Source organism: Diplotaxodon limnothrissa, linkage group LG16 (assembly GCF_057381915.1).
Source record: "Diplotaxodon limnothrissa isolate DT_005_m linkage group LG16, D_limnothrissa_male_GT1.1, whole genome shotgun sequence".
In the NCBI taxonomy this organism is placed as follows: Eukaryota; Metazoa; Chordata; class Actinopteri; order Cichliformes; family Cichlidae; genus Diplotaxodon; species Diplotaxodon limnothrissa.
In genome coordinates, this window is record NC_140611.1 from 37304187 (window position 1) to 37324014 (window position 19828).

The window sequence follows — 19828 nt, forward strand, 5'->3', positions numbered from 1 at the left end:
TCTCACCAATGCCCCAGCTGTTTTTCAGGCCCTGGTAAACGACGTACTGCAGGACTTCATTAACCACTTCGTCTTCGTTTATCTGGATGACATCCTCATTTTCTCTCATTCTGTCTCTGAACAAAAACACCATGTCAGGCAGGTCCTCCACCTCCTCCCGGAAAACCGTCTCTTCGTGAAGGGGGAAAAATGTGAGTTTTATGCTTCCACAGTCTCTTTCCTGGGCTATGTCATTGAACAAGGTAACCTGAGAGCGGACCCCTCCAAAGTTCAGGCTGTGTTAAACTGGCCCACTCCATCCCATCGCAAGCAGCTTCAGAGTTTCTTGGGTTTCGCTAACTTTTATCGCCGTTTCCGCAACTATAGCCAGCTCGCTCTACCCCTGACTCGTCTCACCTCACCTCACCCAAGGTCCCCTTCCACTGGGATGAACCGGCTCGCCAGGCTTTCTCTTGCCTGAAGGAGCGCTTTGCCTCTGCACCCATCCTCATCCAACCCGATCTCAGTCAACCCTTCGTCGTGGAGGTGGACACAGGAGTGCGGGCAGTGCTCTCCCAGCAACAAGGTGGTAAGCTTCATCCTTGTGCTTACTTCTGATACTTATGATGTGGGGAACTGAGAGCTATTGGCCATCAAGCTGGCCCTAGAAGAGTGGCGTCACTGGTTAGAGGGAGCTGCCCAACCGTTCGTGGTTTGGACGGACCACAAAAACTTGGAATACATCCGGTCCGCGAAACGACTCAATGCCAGGCAAGCTAGGTGGGCTCTGTTTCTCACCAGATTCCAATTCACAATCACCTACAGACCCGGCTCTCGTAATGTCAAACCCGATTCCCTCTCATGCCAATTTGCCACCTCCAACGGAGCTGCCGAGGACGCCCCCATTCTTCCTTCCACGTGTGTTGTCGGGGCAAAAACCTGGGAGATTGAGTCAGCTATTCGAGAGGCCCAACAAACGGAACCGGACCTTGGTGCGGGTCCCCCGGGCCTACTCTTTGTTCCCTCTACTGTCAGATCACGAGTTTTGCATTGGGCTCACACGGCCAAGTTCACCTGCCACCCTGGGGTCCACCGCACCATTACCTTCCTCCAACGCTTCGCCTGGTCGCCGTCCTTAGCTAAGGACGTCCGCGAATACATTGCTGCCTGTCCTACATGCGCTCAAAACAAGAGCGTCAATCAGCCATCTTCCGGCCTTCTCCAACCCCTACCGACCCCTGGCCGCCCGTGGTCACACATTGCAATGGACTTCATCACGGGCCTCCCTTCCTCATCAGGTAACTCAGTCATCCTTACTATCATTGATCGTTTTTCGAAAGCTGCTCACTTTGTCCCTCTCCCCAAGCTCCCCAGTGCTTTAGAAATAGCTCGACTCCTGACTAACCATGTCTTTCGCCTTCACGGAATCCCCACGGACATCGACAGGGGGCTGCAGTTCACATCACGGGTCTGGAAAGAATTCTGCAATGCCCTCGAAGCGCAGGTCAGTCTCTCCTCTGGTTTCCACCCTCAGACTAACGGCCAGATGGAACGGGCCAATCAGGAACGGGCCAATCAGGAACTTGAGGCGGCCCTCCGGTGCTTGGCATCCACCAATCAGACAACTTGGAGTGAGCAACTCCCATGGGTTGAGTATGCCCACAATAGTGTAACAGGTATTACAATTAAATAATATGAGATACGCATTAAATTATTGTCTTGACAACTTTGGACTAGTATCAGGAAGTTCTAGGTAAGACTATGGAGCCTTGAAAGGATCAGCAGAGAAGGAACCACACAATGATAGATAAGATGTGATTTGAATAGAAACTGTATTGAAAGTTGTAAAGTTTACAAACCCTGCCTGTCTAAAGCTGGCTTCCTACAGTGCACAAACGTACATTAAAGGGCTCAAAAATAAAATCATAACCAAACATCCTCTTTAAGGAAATTCTCCAAAGAGTTTCAATTAAAGAGCTTCCGCTCCTGTTGCTCAGTCCACTTCTCTTTGGAAAGAGAAATTAGAGTTCCTTGTGTGTGTGTGTGTGTGTGTGTGTGTGTGTGTGTGTGTGTGTGTGTGTGAGTGCGTCTATGTGGTATGGATTGACATTTGACCTGCGCTGTACATGGGCTCCGGGGACATTTCGACTTTTTGCTGTGTATTCATGTGTCCCCCTAAAACATGACTTGTAAATGCATTTTTAAGTGTCTAAATAATAATTTTTTCTACTTCTTATGAGGTCATTATTTATCTTTTGACCTGTATTTGCTTAAACTGTAGTGTAAATTCATTTATTAAACTATAATTAAAAGATTTTCTGATTTTCTTAAAAGTCCACCTATACCCCTCACCTGATTTTTGTGTATTCCAGTGTATTGCACAGCGACGTTTCGAGTTAGAGTGGATGTGTGTAGGTACTGCAATTTAATACACATTTTCAATACACACGGCCGGAAGTCATTGTGATTGGTAGGCTATATATATAGGCGGTACCTACAGGAAACGGCGCCACAACTTTCGCGCGCGTGCCCTTTAACAAGTGTATGTCGACGGCAATACGAAGACGGATTAAAAACACAAAGGTAAGCCTTTTTTAATGTAAAATGCACCATGACTTTAATACTATATGAAATTATAGGTGCACAGGCCTATATTAAACTGGTTTAATTTATGCTTTATGGACTGTTAGTGAGTCTTTGAAGAAGTAAAACGGCCCCAGCGTTTGTCATTGAGTAAATAAAATAGGGCTGACGACTAACCGCGTCAACGCGATAAAGCGGGCTAACCCGTGTTAGGATTTACTCGGTGTTAAAGCATTATTGTGGCTTAAACGTGTTAATGCCGACATCGCGACTAACGCGATTAACAATTAAACCAGCGCAGTCTGAGTCAAAATCCCTGATGTCGCTGTTAGCTAATTTCGGGCAGTTTGTCCAATGTCTGTCCATTCTGCTGACAGCCCTAAAATAAAAGCAAGGGTATAAGTGTATTTAGTCGTGTATTTATTTATATGCCTGAAGAAAAAACTTCTTACAGTTTTGATGCCTAAGCTTTCTCAGTACTTGTATCACTCTCTGCAGTCGCCATTACAGAAATGTCACATGTCGCCATTTTGAGTACTAGGCCTTTAACATTTTAAAAGAAGGCATAAATTAGCACTATGAATAAGTCAGCTGTGTTTATGCTGTAAACTACACTACTGCTAGTTCTGCTACTACTGATGATGATGACAATGATGACGATAATCGTAATACTTTATATGCTTTGGTAATACAGCCAATCGTACAGGAGAACATGCGAAGGAGACGCATTCCTCCACGGGAGGATGCAGTCTGTCATGTTTCTGCTGGAAGGGACAAACTGGGACTTGATATCCACTACATAAATGCCTTCAAAGGTAAGTTGGTCTTTAGTTTGGATTAGATTTGGAGTTTGTCACTTTGTCTTTTGTCACTCACTTGGTATGCCTCTGCAATTCAGGTCGGGGCATTTTCACGACTGTTCCATTCCAAAAAGGAGACTTTCTTTTGGAATACAGAGGTAAACTCATAACAAAAGAAGAATGTGAGCGGAGACACAGAGTTTATCATGACAGCCTGAAGGTGTTCATGTTTGAATTCAAGTTTGATGGAAAACTCTGGTGGTGCGTATTATATCAGTGTAGTTTGATTAAGATTAAATGACACATTGCTTTTGATTTATGAAAAAAAAAGCTTCCTAACTAACTAGTTAAGCTAATACTTTTTTGCCTAACCCCACAGTGTGGATGCATCTCAAGAAGATGGGTCATTAGGCAGACTTGTCAACGACAACCACATCAGTCCAAGTGCTAAGATGAAAATATTAAATATCAATGGAAAGCCCCATCTATGCTTATTTGCAAGCAGAGACATAAGTCCAGGCGAAGAAATAGACTATAATTATGGTGACTCGGATTGGCTCTGGAGATGCAAGGTATTTCTACAATTGTACTTTTTGGAACTGATAAATTGCATACCCTAAGCCATTTTTACATTTGTACCTACTCAAATTGGCTTAATGTGACTTAGGGCATCTAGTTTTTCACTGAAATTGAGTATCACCTACTGTGCCTGGGGTAACTATAGCAATGCAGCCGAGCATCCAGTGATATAAATGCCACAGCAAGCATGGACGTCAAGGTGACAAAATGCCTGCTGCTCAGTCTATACTTTAGTGTTCAATTCAGGGATCACGCTGTTAATTTTGGTCGCTATTTCAAACATTTCAGAGTTTCAAAAATGATGGCTTGGATTTTCACGAAGGAGGCGCACTCATAACTTATCGAGTGACACCATTGACCAGCCACCTGGTGGCATTCAGTCTATGTCAAATTTTCTGATCACTTTGGATCACTTGGAACCTTGGTGCAGTAGTTACTGAAAAACTACATGGTACTATAACCTACTGGAAAAACAGGGGTAGGTACTAATGGAAAACAGGCAACTGTGATGGCTGCCACATCAAAGCCCTCTAAAAGCACTAAAAAAATATCAGCAGGTATGCAGAAATAAAAAATGGCTTTCGGTTTCTAAATTTTAACAGTGATTGATGTTTAATGTGATTCTACACAGCAAAATCTCCAGTGTTAAATTAACACTGGAGAGTGTCTATAAGGGTCCACACCTCTGAGTGTTAAATACAACACTGTTGAGTGTTAAATTAACACTTTTGACAGTGTTATATGTTTAAAAGTAACCTAGTCAGTTTTGAAGATTAACAATGGCTAACACTGAGCAGTGCTGATTTTCTAACACTGGAAAATAACTCAAAATGTTAGAAATATTCCAGTGTTAGAAAATCAGCACTGCTCAGTGTTAGTCTTTGTTAATCTTCAAAACTGACTAGGTTACTTTTAAACATATAACACTGTCAAAAGTGTTAATTCAACACTCAACAGTGTTGTGTGGACCCATATAGACACTCTCTAGTGTTAATTTAACACTGGAGATTTTGCTGTGTAGCCTCTTTAGTTAGATTCATTTTAAATTTTGTCCCTTGAAGATAAATGGGCCCTAGTGACAGTTCGTTGCTGCTACAGGTGATTGTTTTACTCCTTTAGCAATGGCTTAAAAAATAAAGAAATCACACTGACTATTTGTCTCTTAATCATAGGGCCTTAAATTCTCTATACATGACAGTGAATATTTTAAAGACAATAGCTTGAAACTTATCTTTCTCATACAGTTTATTTAATGTTTCAAAAGCCTCTTCAAAAATGCACTGTATATTCATTTTCTATCTGTTACACACGAAGACGGAGACCAGCCAGATTCAGAAGACTGTGAGCTGCCTAAAGCCGCAACCAAACAGCTTTCCAAACAATGATCTGGACCTGAAACATCCAGAGCCTGAAAGGGTAAATATAATCCAGTGTACCACTTAATGAACTAATAATTTAATCTATCATCATTCTTTATGGATGCTGTGTGTGTGTGTGTTTGGCAGTCACCTGGGTGTGATGTGATTTACATGGACCGTGGCTTGTAGGTCCTTTTCATTGTTTCAAAGTGCAAGTCTGGATAACATCTGAGTGTGTGTGTGTGTGTGTGTGTGTTAACCACCCAAATGTGACTTAGGAGGACCACACTGTTATTGGGAGACTCCGTCAAAGTTTGCTTCATGGTGACATCACTCTGGTTTTAGGAGGGGTCTTCTCGTATTTCTTGACAGTTTGACCTACAGCATGCAGAGCTGACTGCATGTGCTTTGTTTCTATGTTGAAATTTTTTGAAACTCAGGCTTGAACATTAAGATAGATAGTACTATACAACTTCTTAACTTGTTTTAGGCACTTTTTACTGCTTTAGTGCATGGGCTCTCTCTGGCTGTGTACTCTGGCTTCTTCCCACAGTCCAAAGATGTAGCTTATGGGGTTAGGTTAACTGGTGATTCAAAACTGCCCTTTGGTGTGAATGCAAATGCTTGTCCTTCCATGTTAGACTGGTGATCTGTCCAGGTTGTACTGCCCTATGGTAGCTGGTATAGGCCCCAAAACTGCTACCCCACAATCCTGATAAGGATAAGTGGAAGAGGATGGATGATTGCAAAGGAATCAGTTGTTAACTATTGTAGCCAGTATTTTTTTCAGAAGAAAACATTTCTTGAGTGGAAAGCCCCCCCCCCCCCCCCCCACACACACACACACACACACACACACATGCAAATTAAAGACAGAAGCACAGGACTGCCCAGTACAGTTGCAAGAAGAGCACTTGGTCTAATCTTTGTGCCATCTTTTCTTTGTTGCAGGATCTTGATGAAGAAATGCCTCAGCAAGGCTCAGAAGCCATGCATTCTTCTTCAGTGCAAGATTTTGAAGAGGTAACATTGACCTAGGACAGATTTTAATGAATGTTTCTCATGCACGATGTGTACCTTACGCTATTTGCCGATAGTGAAATGGTCTATTCATCCTCTTGAGTGATGCATTTTTAGTAACTGTCAGATTACTGTTCTTTTGTCTTCATTCTCTAGCTGTTACACACGAAGACTGAGACCAGCCAGATTCAGAAGACTGTGAGCTGCCTAAAGCCGCAACCAAACAGCTTTCCAAACAATGATCTGGACCTGAAACATCCAGAGCCTGAAAGGGTAAATATAATCCAGTGTACCACTTAATGAACTAATAATTTAATCTATCATCATTCTTTATGGATGCTGTGTGTGTGTGTGTTTGGCAGTCACCTGGGTGTGATGTGATTTACATGGACCGTGGCTTGTAGGTCCTTTTCATTGTTTCAAAGTGCAAGTCTGGATAACATCTGAGTGTGTGTGTGTGTGTGTGTGTTAACCACCCAAATGTGACTTAGGAGGACCACACTGTTATTGGGGGACTCCGTCAAAGTTTGCTTCATGGTGACATCACTCTGGTTTTAGGAGGGGTCTTCTCGTATGTCTTGACAGTTTGACCTACAGCATGCAGAGCTGACTGCATGTGCTTTGTTTCTATGTTGAAATTTTTTGAAACTCAGGCTTGAACATTAAGATAGATAGTACTATACAACTTCTTAACTTGTTTTAGGCACTTTTTACTGCTTTAGTGCATGGGCTCTCTCTGGCTGTGTACTCTGGCTTCTTCCCACAGTCCAAAGATGTAGCTTATGGGGTTAGGTTAACTGGTGATTCAAAACTGCCCTTTGGTGTGAATGCAAATGCTTGTCCTTCCATGTTAGACTGGTGATCTGTCCAGGTTGTACTGCCCTATGGTAGCTGGTATAGGCCCCAAAACTGCTACCCCACAATCCTGATAAGGATAAGTGGAAGAGGATGGATGATTGCAAAGGAATCAGTTGTTAACTATTGTAGCCAGTATTTTTTTCAGAAGAAAACATTTCTTGAGTGGAAAGCCCCCCCCCCCCACACACACACACACACATGCAAATTAAAAACAGAAGCACAGGCCTGCCCAGTACAGTTGCAAGAAGAGCACTTGGTCTAATCTTTGTGCCATCTTTTCTTTGTTGCAGGATCTTGATGAAGAAATGCCTCAGCAAGGCTCAGAAGCCATGCATTCTTCTTCAGTGCAAGATTTTGAAGAGGTAACATTGACCTAGGACAGATTTTAATGAATGTTTCTCATGCACGATGTGTACCTTACGCTATTTGCCGATAGTGAAATGGTCTATTCATCCTCTTGAGTGATGCATTTTTAGTAACTGTCAGATTACTGTTCTTTTGTCTTCATTCTCTATCTGTTACACACGAAGACTGAGACCAGCCAGATTCAGAAGACTGTGAGCTGCCTAAAGCCGCAACCAAACAGCTTTCCAAACAATGATCTGGACCTGAAACATCCAGAGCCTGAAAGGGTAAATATAATCCAGTGTACCACTTAATGAACTAATAATTTAATCTATCATCATTCTTTATGGATGCTGTGTGTGTGTGTGTTTGGCAGTCACCTGGGTGTGATGTGATTTACATGGACCGTGGCTTGTAGGTCCTTTTCATTGTTTCAAAGTGCAAGTCTGGATAACATCTGAGTGTGTGTGTGTGTGTGTGTGTTAACCACCCAAATGTGACTTAGGAGGACCACACTGTTATTGGGGGACTCCGTCAAAGTTTGCTTCATGGTGACATCACTCTGGTTTTAGGAGGGGTCTTCTCGTATGTCTTGACAGTTTGACCTACAGCATGCAGAGCTGACTGCATGTGCTTTGTTTCTATGTTGAAATTTTTTGAAACTCAGGCTTGAACATTAAGATAGATAGTACTATACAACTTCTTAACTTGTTTTAGGCACTTTTTACTGCTTTAGTGCATGGGCTCTCTCTGGCTGTGTACTCTGGCTTCTTCCCACAGTCCAAAGATGTAGCTTATGGGGTTAGGTTAACTGGTGATTCAAAACTGCCCTTTGGTGTGAATGCAAATGCTTGTCCTTCCATGTTAGACTGGTGATCTGTCCAGGTTGTACTGCCCTATGGTAGCTGGTATAGGCCCCAAAACTGCTACCCCACAATCCTGATAAGGATAAGTGGAAGAGGATGGATGATTGCAAAGGAATCAGTTGTTAACTATTGTAGCCAGTATTTTTTTCAGAAGAAAACATTTCTTGAGTGGAAAGCCCCCCCCCCCACACACACACACACACACACATGCAAATTAAAGACAGAAGCACAGGCCTGCCCAGTACAGTTGCAAGAAGAGCACTTGGTCTAATCTTTGTGCCATCTTTTCTTTGTTGCAGGATCTTGATGAAGAAATGCCTCAGCAAGGCTCAGAAGCCATGCATTCTTCTTCAGTGCAAGATTTTGAAGAGGTAACATTGACCTAGGACAGATTTTAATGAATGTTTCTCATGCACGATGTGTACCTTACGCTATTTGCCGATAGTGAAATGGTCTATTCATCCTCTTGAGTGATGCATTTTTAGTAACTGTCAGATTACTGTTCTTTTGTCTTCATTCTCTATCTGTTACACACGAAGACTGAGACCAGCCAGATTCAGAAGACTGTGAGCTGCCTAAAGCCGCAACCAAACAGCTTTCCAAACAATGATCTGGACCTGAAACATCCAGAGCCTGAAAGGGTAAATATAATCCAGTGTACCACTTAATGAACTAATAATTTAATCTATCATCATTCTTTATGGATGCTGTGTGTGTGTGTGTTTGGCAGTCACCTGGGTGTGATGTGATTTACATGGACCGTGGCTTGTAGGTCCTTTTCATTGTTTCAAAGTGCAAGTCTGGATAACATCTGAGTGTGTGTGTGTGTGTGTGTGTTAACCACCCAAATGTGACTTAGGAGGACCACACTGTTATTGGGAGACTCCGTCAAAGTTTGCTTCATGGTGACATCACTCTGGTTTTAGGAGGGGTCTTCTCGTATGTCTTGACAGTTTGACCTACAGCATGCAGAGCTGACTGCATGTGCTTTGTTTCTATGTTGAAATTTTTTGAAACTCAGGCTTGAACATTAAGATAGATAGTACTATACAACTTCTTAACTTGTTTTAGGCACTTTTTACTGCTGTAGTGCATGGGCTCTCTCTGGCTGTGTACTCTGGCTTCTTCCCACAGTCCAAAGATGTAGCTTATGGGGTTAGGTTAACTGGTGATTCAAAACTGCCCTTTGGTGTGAATGCAAATGCTTGTCCTTCCATGTTAGACTGGTGATCTGTCCAGGTTGTACTGCCCTATGGTAGCTGGTATAGGCCCCAAAACTGCTACCCCACAATCCTGATAAGGATAAGTGGAAGAGGATGGATGATTGCAAAGGAATCAGTTGTTAATTATTGTAGCCAGTATTTTTTTCAGAAGAAAACATTTCTTGAGTGGAAAGCCCCCCCCCCCCACACACACACACACACACACACACACACATGCAAATTAAAGACAGAAGCACAGGACTGCCCAGTACAGTTGCAAGAAGAGCACTTGGTCTAATCTTTGTGCCATCTTTTCTTTGTTGCAGGATCTTGATGAAGAAATGCCTCAGCAAGGCTCAGAAGCCATGCATTCTTCTTCAGTGCAAGATTTTGAAAAGGTAACATTGACCTAGGACAGATTTTAATGAATGTTTCTCATGCACGATGTGTACCTTACGCTATTTGCCGATAGTGAAATGGTCTATTCATCCTCTTGAGTGATGCATTTTTAGTAACTGTCAGATTACTGTTCTTTTGTCTTCATTCTCTATCTGTTACACACGAAGACTGAGACCAGCCAGATTCAGAAGACTGTGAGCTGCCTAAAGCCGCAACCAAACAGCTTTCCAAACAATGATCTGGACCTGAAACATCCAGAGCCTGAAAGGGTAAATATAATCCAGTGTACCACTTAATGAACTAATAATTTAATCTATCATCATTCTTTATGGATGCTGTGTGTGTGTGTGTTTGGCAGTCACCTGGGTGTGATGTGATTTACATGGACCGTGGCTTGTAGGTCCTTTTCATTGTTTCAAAGTGCAAGTCTGGATAACATCTGAGTGTGTGTGTGTGTGTGTGTGTTAACCACCCAAATGTGACTTAGGAGGACCACACTGTTATTGGGGGACTCCGTCAAAGTTTGCTTCATGGTGACATCACTCTGGTTTTAGGAGGGGTCTTCTCGTATGTCTTGACAGTTTGACCTACAGCATGCAGAGCTGACTGCATGTGCTTTGTTTCTATGTTGAAATTTTTTGAAACTCAGGCTTGAACATTAAGATAGATAGTACTATACAACTTCTTAACTTGTTTTAGGCACTTTTTACTGCTTTAGTGCATGGGCTCTCTCTGGCTGTGTACTCTGGCTTCTTCCCACAGTCCAAAGATGTAGCTTATGGGGTTAGGTTAACTGGTGATTCAAAACTGCCCTTTGGTGTGAATGCAAATGCTTGTCCTTCCATGTTAGACTGGTGATCTGTCCAGGTTGTACTGCCCTATGGTAGCTGGTATAGGCCCCAAAACTGCTACCCCACAATCCTGATAAGGATAAGTGGAAGAGGATGGATGATTGCAAAGGAATCAGTTGTTAACTATTGTAGCCAGTATTTTTTTCAGAAGAAAACATTTCTTGAGTGGAAAGGCCCCCCCCCACACACACATGCAAATTAAAAACAGAAGCACAGGCCTGCCCAGTACAGTTGCAAGAAGAGCACTTGGTCTAATCTTTGTGCCATCTTTTCTTTGTTGCAGGATCTTGATGAAGAAATGCCTCAGCAAGGCTCAGAAGCCATGCATTCTTCTTCAGTGCAAGATTTTGAAGAGGTAACATTGACCTAGGACAGATTTTAATGAATGTTTCTCATGCACGATGTGTACCTTACGCTATTTGCCGATAGTGAAATGGTCTATTCATCCTCTTGAGTGATGCATTTTTAGTAACTGTCAGATTACTGTTCTTTTGTCTTCATTCTCTATCTGTTACACACGAAGACGGAGACCAGCCAGATTCAGAAGACTGTGAGCTGCCTAAAGCCGCAACCAAACAGCTTTCCAAACAATGATCTGGACCTGAAACATCCAGAGCCTGAAAGGGTAAATATAATCCAGTGTACCACTTAATGAACTAATAATTTAATCTATCATCATTCTTTATGGATGCTGTGTGTGTGTGTGTTTGGCAGTCACCTGGGTGTGATGTGATTTACATGGACCGTGGCTTGTAGGTCCTTTTCATTGTTTCAAAGTGCAAGTCTGGATAACATCTGAGTGTGTGTGTGTGTGTGTGTGTGTTAACCACCCAAATGTGACTTAGGAGGACCACACTGTTATTGGGGGACTCCGTCAAAGTTTGCTTCATGGTGACATCACTCTGGTTTTAGGAGGGGTCTTCTCGTATGTCTTGACAGTTTGACCTACAGCATGCAGAACTGACTGCATGTGCTTTGTTTCTATGTTGAAATTTTTTGAAACTCAGGCTTGAACATTAAGATAGATAGTACTATACAACTTCTTAACTTGTTTTAGGCACTTTTTACTGCTTTAGTGCATGGGCTCTCTCTGGCTGTGTACTCTGGCTTCTTCCCACAGTCCAAAGATGTAGCTTATGGGGTTAGGTTAACTGGTGATTCAAAACTGCCCTTTGGTGTGAATGCAAATGCTTGTCCTTCCATGTTAGACTGGTGATCTGTCCAGGTTGTACTGCCCTATGGTAGCTGGTATAGGCCCCAAAACTGCTACCCCACAATCCTGATAAGGATAAGTGGAAGAGGGTGGATGATTGCAAAGGAATCAGTTGTTAACTATTGTAGCCAGTATTTTTTTCAGAAGAAAACATTTCTTGAGTGGAAAGCCCCCCCCCCCCCCCCCCCCACACACACACACACACATGCAAATTAAAGACAGAAGCACAGGCCTGCCCAGTACAGTTGCAAGAAGAGCACTTGGTCTAATCTTTGTGCCATCTTTTCTTTGTTGCAGGATCTTGATGAAGAAATGCCTCAGCAAGGCTCAGAAGCCATGCATTCTTCTTCAGTGCAAGATTTTGAAGAGGTAACATTGACCTAGGACAGATTTTAATGAATGTTTCTCATGCACGATGTGTACCTTACGCTATTTGCCGATAGTGAAATGGTCTATTCATCCTCTTGAGTGATGCATTTTTAGTAACTGTCAGATTACTGTTCTTTTGTCTTCATTCTCTATCTGTTACACACGAAGACTGAGACCAGCCAGATTCAGAAGACTGTGAGCTGCCTAAAGCCGCAACCAAACAGCTTTCCAAACAATGATCTGGACCTGAAACATCCAGAGCCTGAAAGGGTAAATATAATCCAGTGTACCACTTAATGAACTAATAATTTAATCTATCATCATTCTTTATGGATGCTGTGTGTGTGTGTGTTTGGCAGTCACCTGGGTGTGATGTGATTTACATGGACCGTGGCTTGTAGGTCCTTTTCATTGTTTCAAAGTGCAAGTCTGGATAACATCTGAGTGTGTGTGTGTGTGTGTGTGTTAACCACCCAAATGTGACTTAGGAGGACCACACTGTTATTGGGGGACTCCGTCAAAGTTTGCTTCATGGTGACATCACTCTGGTTTTAGGAGGGGTCTTCTCGTATGTCTTGACAGTTTGACCTACAGCATGCAGAGCTGACTGCATGTGCTTTGTTTCTATGTTGAAATTTTTTGAAACTCAGGCTTGAACATTAAGATAGATAGTACTATACAACTTCTTAACTTGTTTTAGGCACTTTTTACTGCTTTAGTGCATGGGCTCTCTCTGGCTGTGTACTCTGGCTTCTTCCCACAGTCCAAAGATGTAGCTTATGGGGTTAGGTTAACTGGTGATTCAAAACTGCCCTTTGGTGTGAATGCAAATGCTTGTCCTTCCATGTTAGACTGGTGATCTGTCCAGGTTGTACTGCCCTATGGTAGCTGGTATAGGCCCCAAAACTGCTACCCCACAATCCTGATAAGGATAAGTGGAAGAGGATGGATGATTGCAAAGGAATCAGTTGTTAACTATTGTAGCCAGTATTTTTTTCAGAAGAAAACATTTCTTGAGTGGAAAGCCCCCCCCCCACACACACACACACACATGCAAATTAAAAACAGAAGCACAGGCCTGCCCAGTACAGTTGCAAGAAGAGCACTTGGTCTAATCTTTGTGCCATCTTTTCTTTGTTGCAGGATCTTGATGAAGAAATGCCTCAGCAAGGCTCAGAAGCCATGCATTCTTCTTCAGTGCAAGATTTTGAAGAGGTAACATTGACCTAGGACAGATTTTAATGAATGTTTCTCATGCACGATGTGTACCTTACGCTATTTGCCGATAGTGAAATGGTCTATTCATCCTCTTGAGTGATGCATTTTTAGTAACTGTCAGATTACTGTTCTTTTGTCTTCATTCTCTATCTGTTACACACGAAGACTGAGACCAGCCAGATTCAGAAGACTGTGAGCTGCCTAAAGCCGCAACCAAACAGCTTTCCAAACAATGATCTGGACCTGAAACATCCAGAGCCTGAAAGGGTAAATATAATCCAGTGTACCACTTAATGAACTAATAATTTAATCTATCATCATTCTTTATGGATGCTGTGTGTGTGTGTGTGTTTGGCAGTCACCTGGGTGTGATGTGATTTACATGGACGAAGTTTATTAGTTGATATCTGCAACTGAATTGAAAACACACCTTTCCAACTGTCCAAAACAAATAAATGTTGCAATATTTTGCTAACAGTGTCACAATCATCGTCTGGTGTGCACAACAATATCATCTTTGGACAAGTGCATTCAGTGTGTGGGACCGGTTTCCTCCCTCAAGTGGCTTGGCTTTAAGTGCAAAGGTGAGACATTTAGTGAATAGGTACAGTGTATAGTAAAAAGCATTAATAGAGTTCAACAAGTTAAGACGTGCTGAAATGAACACTGCTCCCTTTTTAATTAATGGGTGGTCACGTCTAATTAAAGAAATGCAGTATTACCTCATTGGTGCAGGACCTTGTAAAAATGGTATACTTGTCCTCAATTCCCCATTCCATAACATAAACTGCTCAAAATAATAAAGGGAACACTTAAACAATGCGATGTTACTCCAAGTCAGTCACACTTCTGTGAAATCAAACTGTTCACTTAGGAAGTAACACTGACAACCAGTTTCACATGCTGTTTTGCAAATAGAGTAGACAACAAGTGGAAATTATAGTCAATTCACCATAATAAAGGACTGGTTCTGCAGGTGGTGACCACAGACCACTTCTCAGCACCTATGCTTTCTGGCTGATGTTATGGTCACTTTTGAATGCTGGCGGTGATTTCATTTTAGTGGTAGCATGAGACAGTCTACAACCCACACAAGGGGCTCAGGTAGTGCAGCTCATCTAGCGTAGCACATCAATGTGAGCTGTGGCAAGAAGGTTTGCTGTGTCTGTTAGTGTAGTGTCCAGAGCATGGAGGTGCTACCTGGATGTGGAGTAGGCCATAGGAGGGCAACAACCCAGCAGCAGGACCGCTACCTCCACCTTTGTGCAAGGAGGAACAAGAGGAGCCCTGCAAAATGACCTCAAACAGGCCACAAATGTGCATCTGTCTGCTCAAATGGTCAGAAACTGACTTCATGAGGGTGGCTTGAGGGTCCAGCATCCACAGGTGGGGATTGAGCTTGCAGTCCAACACCATGCAGGATGTTTGGCATTTGCCAGAAAACACAAAGTTTGGCAACTTCAGCACGGGCACCCTATGCTCCTCACAGCTGAAAGGAGGTTCAAACTGAGCACGTGACAGTCTGGAGATGCCGTGGGGAATGTTCTGCTGCCTGCAACATCCTCCAGCATGATCATATTGGCAGTGGGTCAGTAATGGTGAGGGGTGGCATTTCTGTGCCTGCCAGAGAGCCTGACTGTCATTGGGTAACAAGATGAGGTCCTCGGACCCTTTGTGAGACCACATGCTGGTGCATTTGGCCCTGGGGTCCACCTAATGCGAGACGACACTGGGCCTCATGTGGCTGGAGTATGTCAGCAGTTCCTCCATGACAAAGGCATTGATGCTATGGACTGGCCCGCCTGTTCCCCAGACCTGAATCCAATTGAGCACATCTGGGACATCATGTCTCACTCCATCCACCACAAACTGTCCAGGGGTTGGCAGATGCTTTAGTCCAGGTCTTGGAGGAGATCCTTCAGGAGACCATCCGCCACCTCATCCCGAGCATGCCCAGGCATTGTAGGGAAGTCGTACAGGCATCTGGAGGCCACACACATTCAACTACACACTTTCATGCCACTCAACTACCTAAAGAACAAAGTATTTAATAAGAATAATTCCTTCATTCACATCTGGGATGTCCTTTTTTTGGGGGGGGGATTAGCAGTGTATGTGTAGTCATTAAAATATCCTTAATGTGAACAGTTTTTTTTTTTTTTTTTTTTTTTCAGCATTTGACATTACTGCAATGCTTTGACAAAAAACTACTTCACTTAAATAGAACTGCAAAGCTAAATTAAGTCTATCAAAATGTGTTTCAGTTTGTTTAGGGGTCTGGCACAAATCTTGCCTTGCAAAATTGGCAAATCAGAATTGCCACCAGTCAACACAGGTGTGTATCCCATTCATATTTGGCTTGACTTTTTTTCAGTTTATTTTTTACCTGTCTAAAGTATTGATCAATTAAAAAAACTTTTGTTCTTACATTCCAGAAAGAAGAAATTTCTGAATATTCAGGGGAGGATGGATTGCCACATTCAGTTCTGGATCAAATATCAAGCGATGATGATGGCAACCACAGCATATCAGAAGAAGAATATGTGCCAGATTCAGAGTCATATGATGAAGATTCAGATGAAGACATCTCATTATTGCCAAGCACATCAAAAGGTCTGCTATGCCAAGATGACATCTCCAAAGCGCATGAACAATCAGATTCAACGAATTTAATCCACAACTTGACAAAGGACAAGCCACAAGATAAAAGTGAGCTTTGCGAAACTGAATCAGAAAAAATGACTTTAAGTAAAAGAAATTACTGCTATTTTTGTGGCAAACCACAAGCTAAAATTTCCCGCCACCTGAAAACGCACAAAACGGCTCCTGATGTTGTGCATGCATTTTCCCTGCCTAGAGACTCAAACGAGCGTAAAAGTCTGTTAGAGAAATTGAGAAATAAGGGAAATTTTAAGCATAATGCTGCAGTTTTGCATGGTGGAGTGGGACCACTGAAAGTGAAGAGAAGACCCAAGATTAAAGCAGTAGAGGGAAAGTTTGCTCATTGCTTTTATTGTCAAGGGATGTATGTTCGCAAGGATCTTTGGAGACATGTCCGCAGATGTCCTAACAAACCAAAAGATGACACGGATAAAGAACCTGGAAGAACCAAAGTACTCGGCCTGGCTTTAACTCTGGAGTCTCAGTGTTATCCGCAGGTGTCAAGTGGAGTCTGGAAGGTTCTTGCTGTTATGAAACAAGATGAGATTGCCTCAGCTGTGCGAAATGACTTTACTGTTATTCAGTTTGCCCAGTCCCTCTACAATAAACATGGACAAGACCCTACAAAGTATGATTATATACGACAGAAGCTTCGTGAAGCGGGACGTTTGTTGTTGTGTCTGCGCACAGAATTCTCAGTGCATAACATGGAAGAAGCTATTAAGCCTGCTAATTTCCAGAGAGTTGTGCAAGCAGTAAAGAAAGTTTCAGGTTTTGATGAAGAGACACTGTCATACAAAACTCCAAGCCTTGCGCTGAAACTGGGACATACACTGCATAAAATGTCTGACATTATCCATTGTCGTGCCCTCATGACAGAGGATGAAGCCCTAATCAAGTCCACTGATGCGTTCAAGAAGTTGTATGTCTCCAAATGGTCTGAGATGGTGTCTCACCGTGCCTTGAACACATTGAGTGAGGCAAAGTTTAACAAGCCATCAACATTGCCCTTTACAGAAGATGTTCGGATTCTCCATCACTACCTTCAAAAATCTGCAGAAAGTGCCTTTTGCAGCTTGGAGAACGAAGCCACAGCTCAGAATTATGCCCAACTTGCACAAGTTACACTCTCACAAATCATTGTGTTCAACCGAAGACGTTCTGGAGAGGTTTCAAAGATGCGCCTCAAAAGTTTTCTTGAAAGAGACAAAACCGCACTCCACACAGATGTTGCCATGGGGCTCTCAGAAATGGAACAGAGACTCTGTAACTATTTCTGTAGAATAGAAATAATGGGAAAAAGGGACAGAAATGTTCCAGTTCTGCTAACACCAAGCATGCTGGATGCTCTGTCACTACTGGTTAGTAGGAGGCCTGACTGTGGTATTTGTGCCACTAATATCTACCTCTTTGCAAGACCCCGATCAATGAGTCATTACAGAGGAATGGACTCCTTGCGTGTTCATGCACACCAGTGTGGAGCAAAGCAGCCTGAGTATCTAAGATCGACACAGCTCAGAAAACATGTTGCCACACTCTCACAAGTCCTTAATTTGAAAAACAACGAACTTGATCAGGTTGCAGATTTCCTGGGTCATGATATCCGCGTTCACCGCGAATTCTACAGATTACCAGTTCCCACAACACAGCTGGCCAAGATTTCCAAACTGCTTTTAACACTGGAAAAAGGACAACTTTCCCAGATCCAGGGGAAATCACTGGATGAGATCAAAATAGAAGGTTTGTATTGAAAGGAGCAAATATTAGGGCAGTAGTTGAATATTATGCTTTATCAACAGAATTAAAACCTAAAAGCACAGACCATTCTGTTAAATGTCCATGATTTAAGGTTCTTGAAGTCTATTGTTTCATCACTTTGCAACATTTGGCAAACTGCAGAGTGGTGGCCTTAAATAGTAAAACTATGTACTATAATTTCCAGTATTTGTTCTGTATTTTGTCATATCTCGTTGTTAATGTGAGGTTTTTGGGGGGTTTGTGTTTGGTTTTTTGGGGGGGTTTTCCCACAATTTCTCAGATGAAATTGCATTAAGTGATGCTGAAACAAAGGACAGTGAGAGTGAATCAGATGATGATGACACAGCACTCACAATGTTGGCGTGTGGCACCAGTGAGCCTGTACATGCAGTAGCTGATTCCACAAACACAGCGCAGCTCCAAGACACTGTAGATTGTGGTAAGTTACCACTAGCTTGGTTTCTGTGGATAAAATGTTTGTTACAAATATTAAAACTTAATCAAATTGTGTAATCAGCAGATGAAGGACCACTCACAATGCCTGCAGCAAGTGAGACTGCTGCTCCCTCTGAAGGTAAGGGGTGCAGTTGGTTCTCTAAGCTTATTATTGTTTCATCACTTTGCAACATATGGCAAACTGCAGAGTGGTGGCAAAAAGTCACTTGGATGAGTGACAAAATGTTTCTCCCACTGAAAACTCTACGTCCAGATTAACAGAATCAACGTTTTGGGATTTACTTACCTGGATGATTGAGCATGCATCAAGAGACTTTTATTCAACTTTTTATTCAGTCTTTTATTCACAGCGGAACACTAAATGTCTCATTTTAGAAATTTGATAAATTTTCAAAGAGAATTTTAGCTCGTTTTGATATTGATGGTAGCAACACATTTCAGAAGTTAGTACAGGGTAGCATCCATTCTTTTAACCACCAAATGTTTTTTGTTTTTTTTGTTTGGTTTTTTGTTTGTTTTAACTACTACTACTTTATATATCTTCCAGAGAAAAATGCTGCTCAATCCCACAATTCCCGAAGAGCTCCCAAAAACATGTGGTCCAAGGCTGAGGTTGCTGCAGTGATGAGGCATTTTAAAGACCACATAAACGAAGGGAAACTAGCCACCAAAAATGAATGCAGTCATTGCAAATTGGTAGAAGATCCGGTGTTGGCAGGAAGAACAGTTCAAAACATAAGAGATTTTGTAAGAAACAGAGGATTAACTGCAAAAAGGCAGAAAAAAATGAACTAAAATAACTGTTTAGAGAGCTGTGGTTTTACATCTTGGTCAGATTGCCAATTGTTGTTAACACTGATGTTCTGTTTAAAGAAAAAAAAGTTCTTGTTAAATACAGAAGTAGTTTGTATTTCATAATTTTTACATTTAATTTATTTAGGGTTTTTTTTGACGGGTTATATTTAAAATAAAAAATTATAAATGCATATTTTCTCCCCTTAATATTTACCTTTAAACTATTAAAATTCATTTTAAATGTTTTTAATTTTTCTGTTTTCTATATTTTTATATTTCTGTGGGAAGCGTGGGCATTTTTGTCCATAGATTTCTTTTTTTATTTATGGTTAAAATTAATGTTCAGATCCAAGAACACTAATAAAATGATGTTCCAGTAATCCTGTGTCCTGTCAGATGTGTATTCATGGTAATGATGAGCTATTTACATATTACATCATTGTCCCTTTAAAGACCCAATATTGTTTTTTTTGGACCTCATAAAACACATTGTTGTCAAGTGGACAATGTCTCCAGAA

General features: G+C 42.1%; 2 protein-coding genes across 3 annotated transcripts; both read left to right on the forward strand.

The window, feature by feature from the left end:
• Positions 1-2246: 2246 nt before the first annotated feature.
• On the forward strand, positions 2247-5384 carry LOC146616636 (histone-lysine N-methyltransferase set-1-like). Its single transcript, XM_085374654.1, has 4 exons — positions 2247-3377; positions 3461-3623; positions 3742-3934; positions 5256-5384. Exons 1-4 carry the CDS (start codon positions 3275-3277, stop codon positions 5382-5384), a joined length of 588 nt encoding a protein of 195 aa, XP_085230780.1. The 5' UTR covers positions 2247-3274.
• Positions 5385-17479: 12095 nt separating this feature from the next.
• On the forward strand, positions 17480-19354 carry LOC146616637 (uncharacterized). 2 transcript variants are annotated; one of them, XM_085374529.1, is made up of 4 exons: positions 17480-18041; positions 18340-18498; positions 18577-18633; positions 19063-19354. In XM_085374529.1, exons 1-4 carry the CDS (start codon positions 17480-17482, stop codon positions 19308-19310), a joined length of 1026 nt encoding a protein of 341 aa, XP_085230655.1. In that variant the 3' UTR covers positions 19311-19354. The 2 variants fall into 2 exon arrangements, with proteins under 2 accessions (XP_085230655.1, XP_085230656.1); XM_085374530.1 differs by having other exon boundaries at positions 18580-18633.
• Positions 19355-19828: the final 474 nt, after the last annotated feature.

Excerpts from the sequence above, each read along its gene's own strand:
- LOC146616636 (XM_085374654.1), top strand. The coding sequence starts at position 3,275 with ATGCGAAGGAGACGCATTCCTCCACGGGAGGATGCAGTCTGTCATGTT. Across the intron at positions 3,624-3,741 it reads TTTGATGGAAAACTCTGGTG|TGTGGATGCATCTCAAGAAG; the intron begins GTGCGTATTATA and ends CTAACCCCACAG. Across the intron at positions 3,935-5,255 it reads ATTGGCTCTGGAGATGCAAG|ACGGAGACCAGCCAGATTCA; the intron begins GTATTTCTACAA and ends TTACACACGAAG.
- LOC146616637 (XM_085374529.1), top strand. The coding sequence starts at position 17,480 with ATGCGCCTCAAAAGTTTTCTTGAAAGAGACAAAACCGCACTCCACACA. Across the intron at positions 18,042-18,339 it reads GGATGAGATCAAAATAGAAG|ATGAAATTGCATTAAGTGAT; the intron begins GTTTGTATTGAA and ends ACAATTTCTCAG. Across the intron at positions 18,634-19,062 it reads GACTGCTGCTCCCTCTGAAG|AGAAAAATGCTGCTCAATCC; the intron begins GTAAGGGGTGCA and ends TATATCTTCCAG.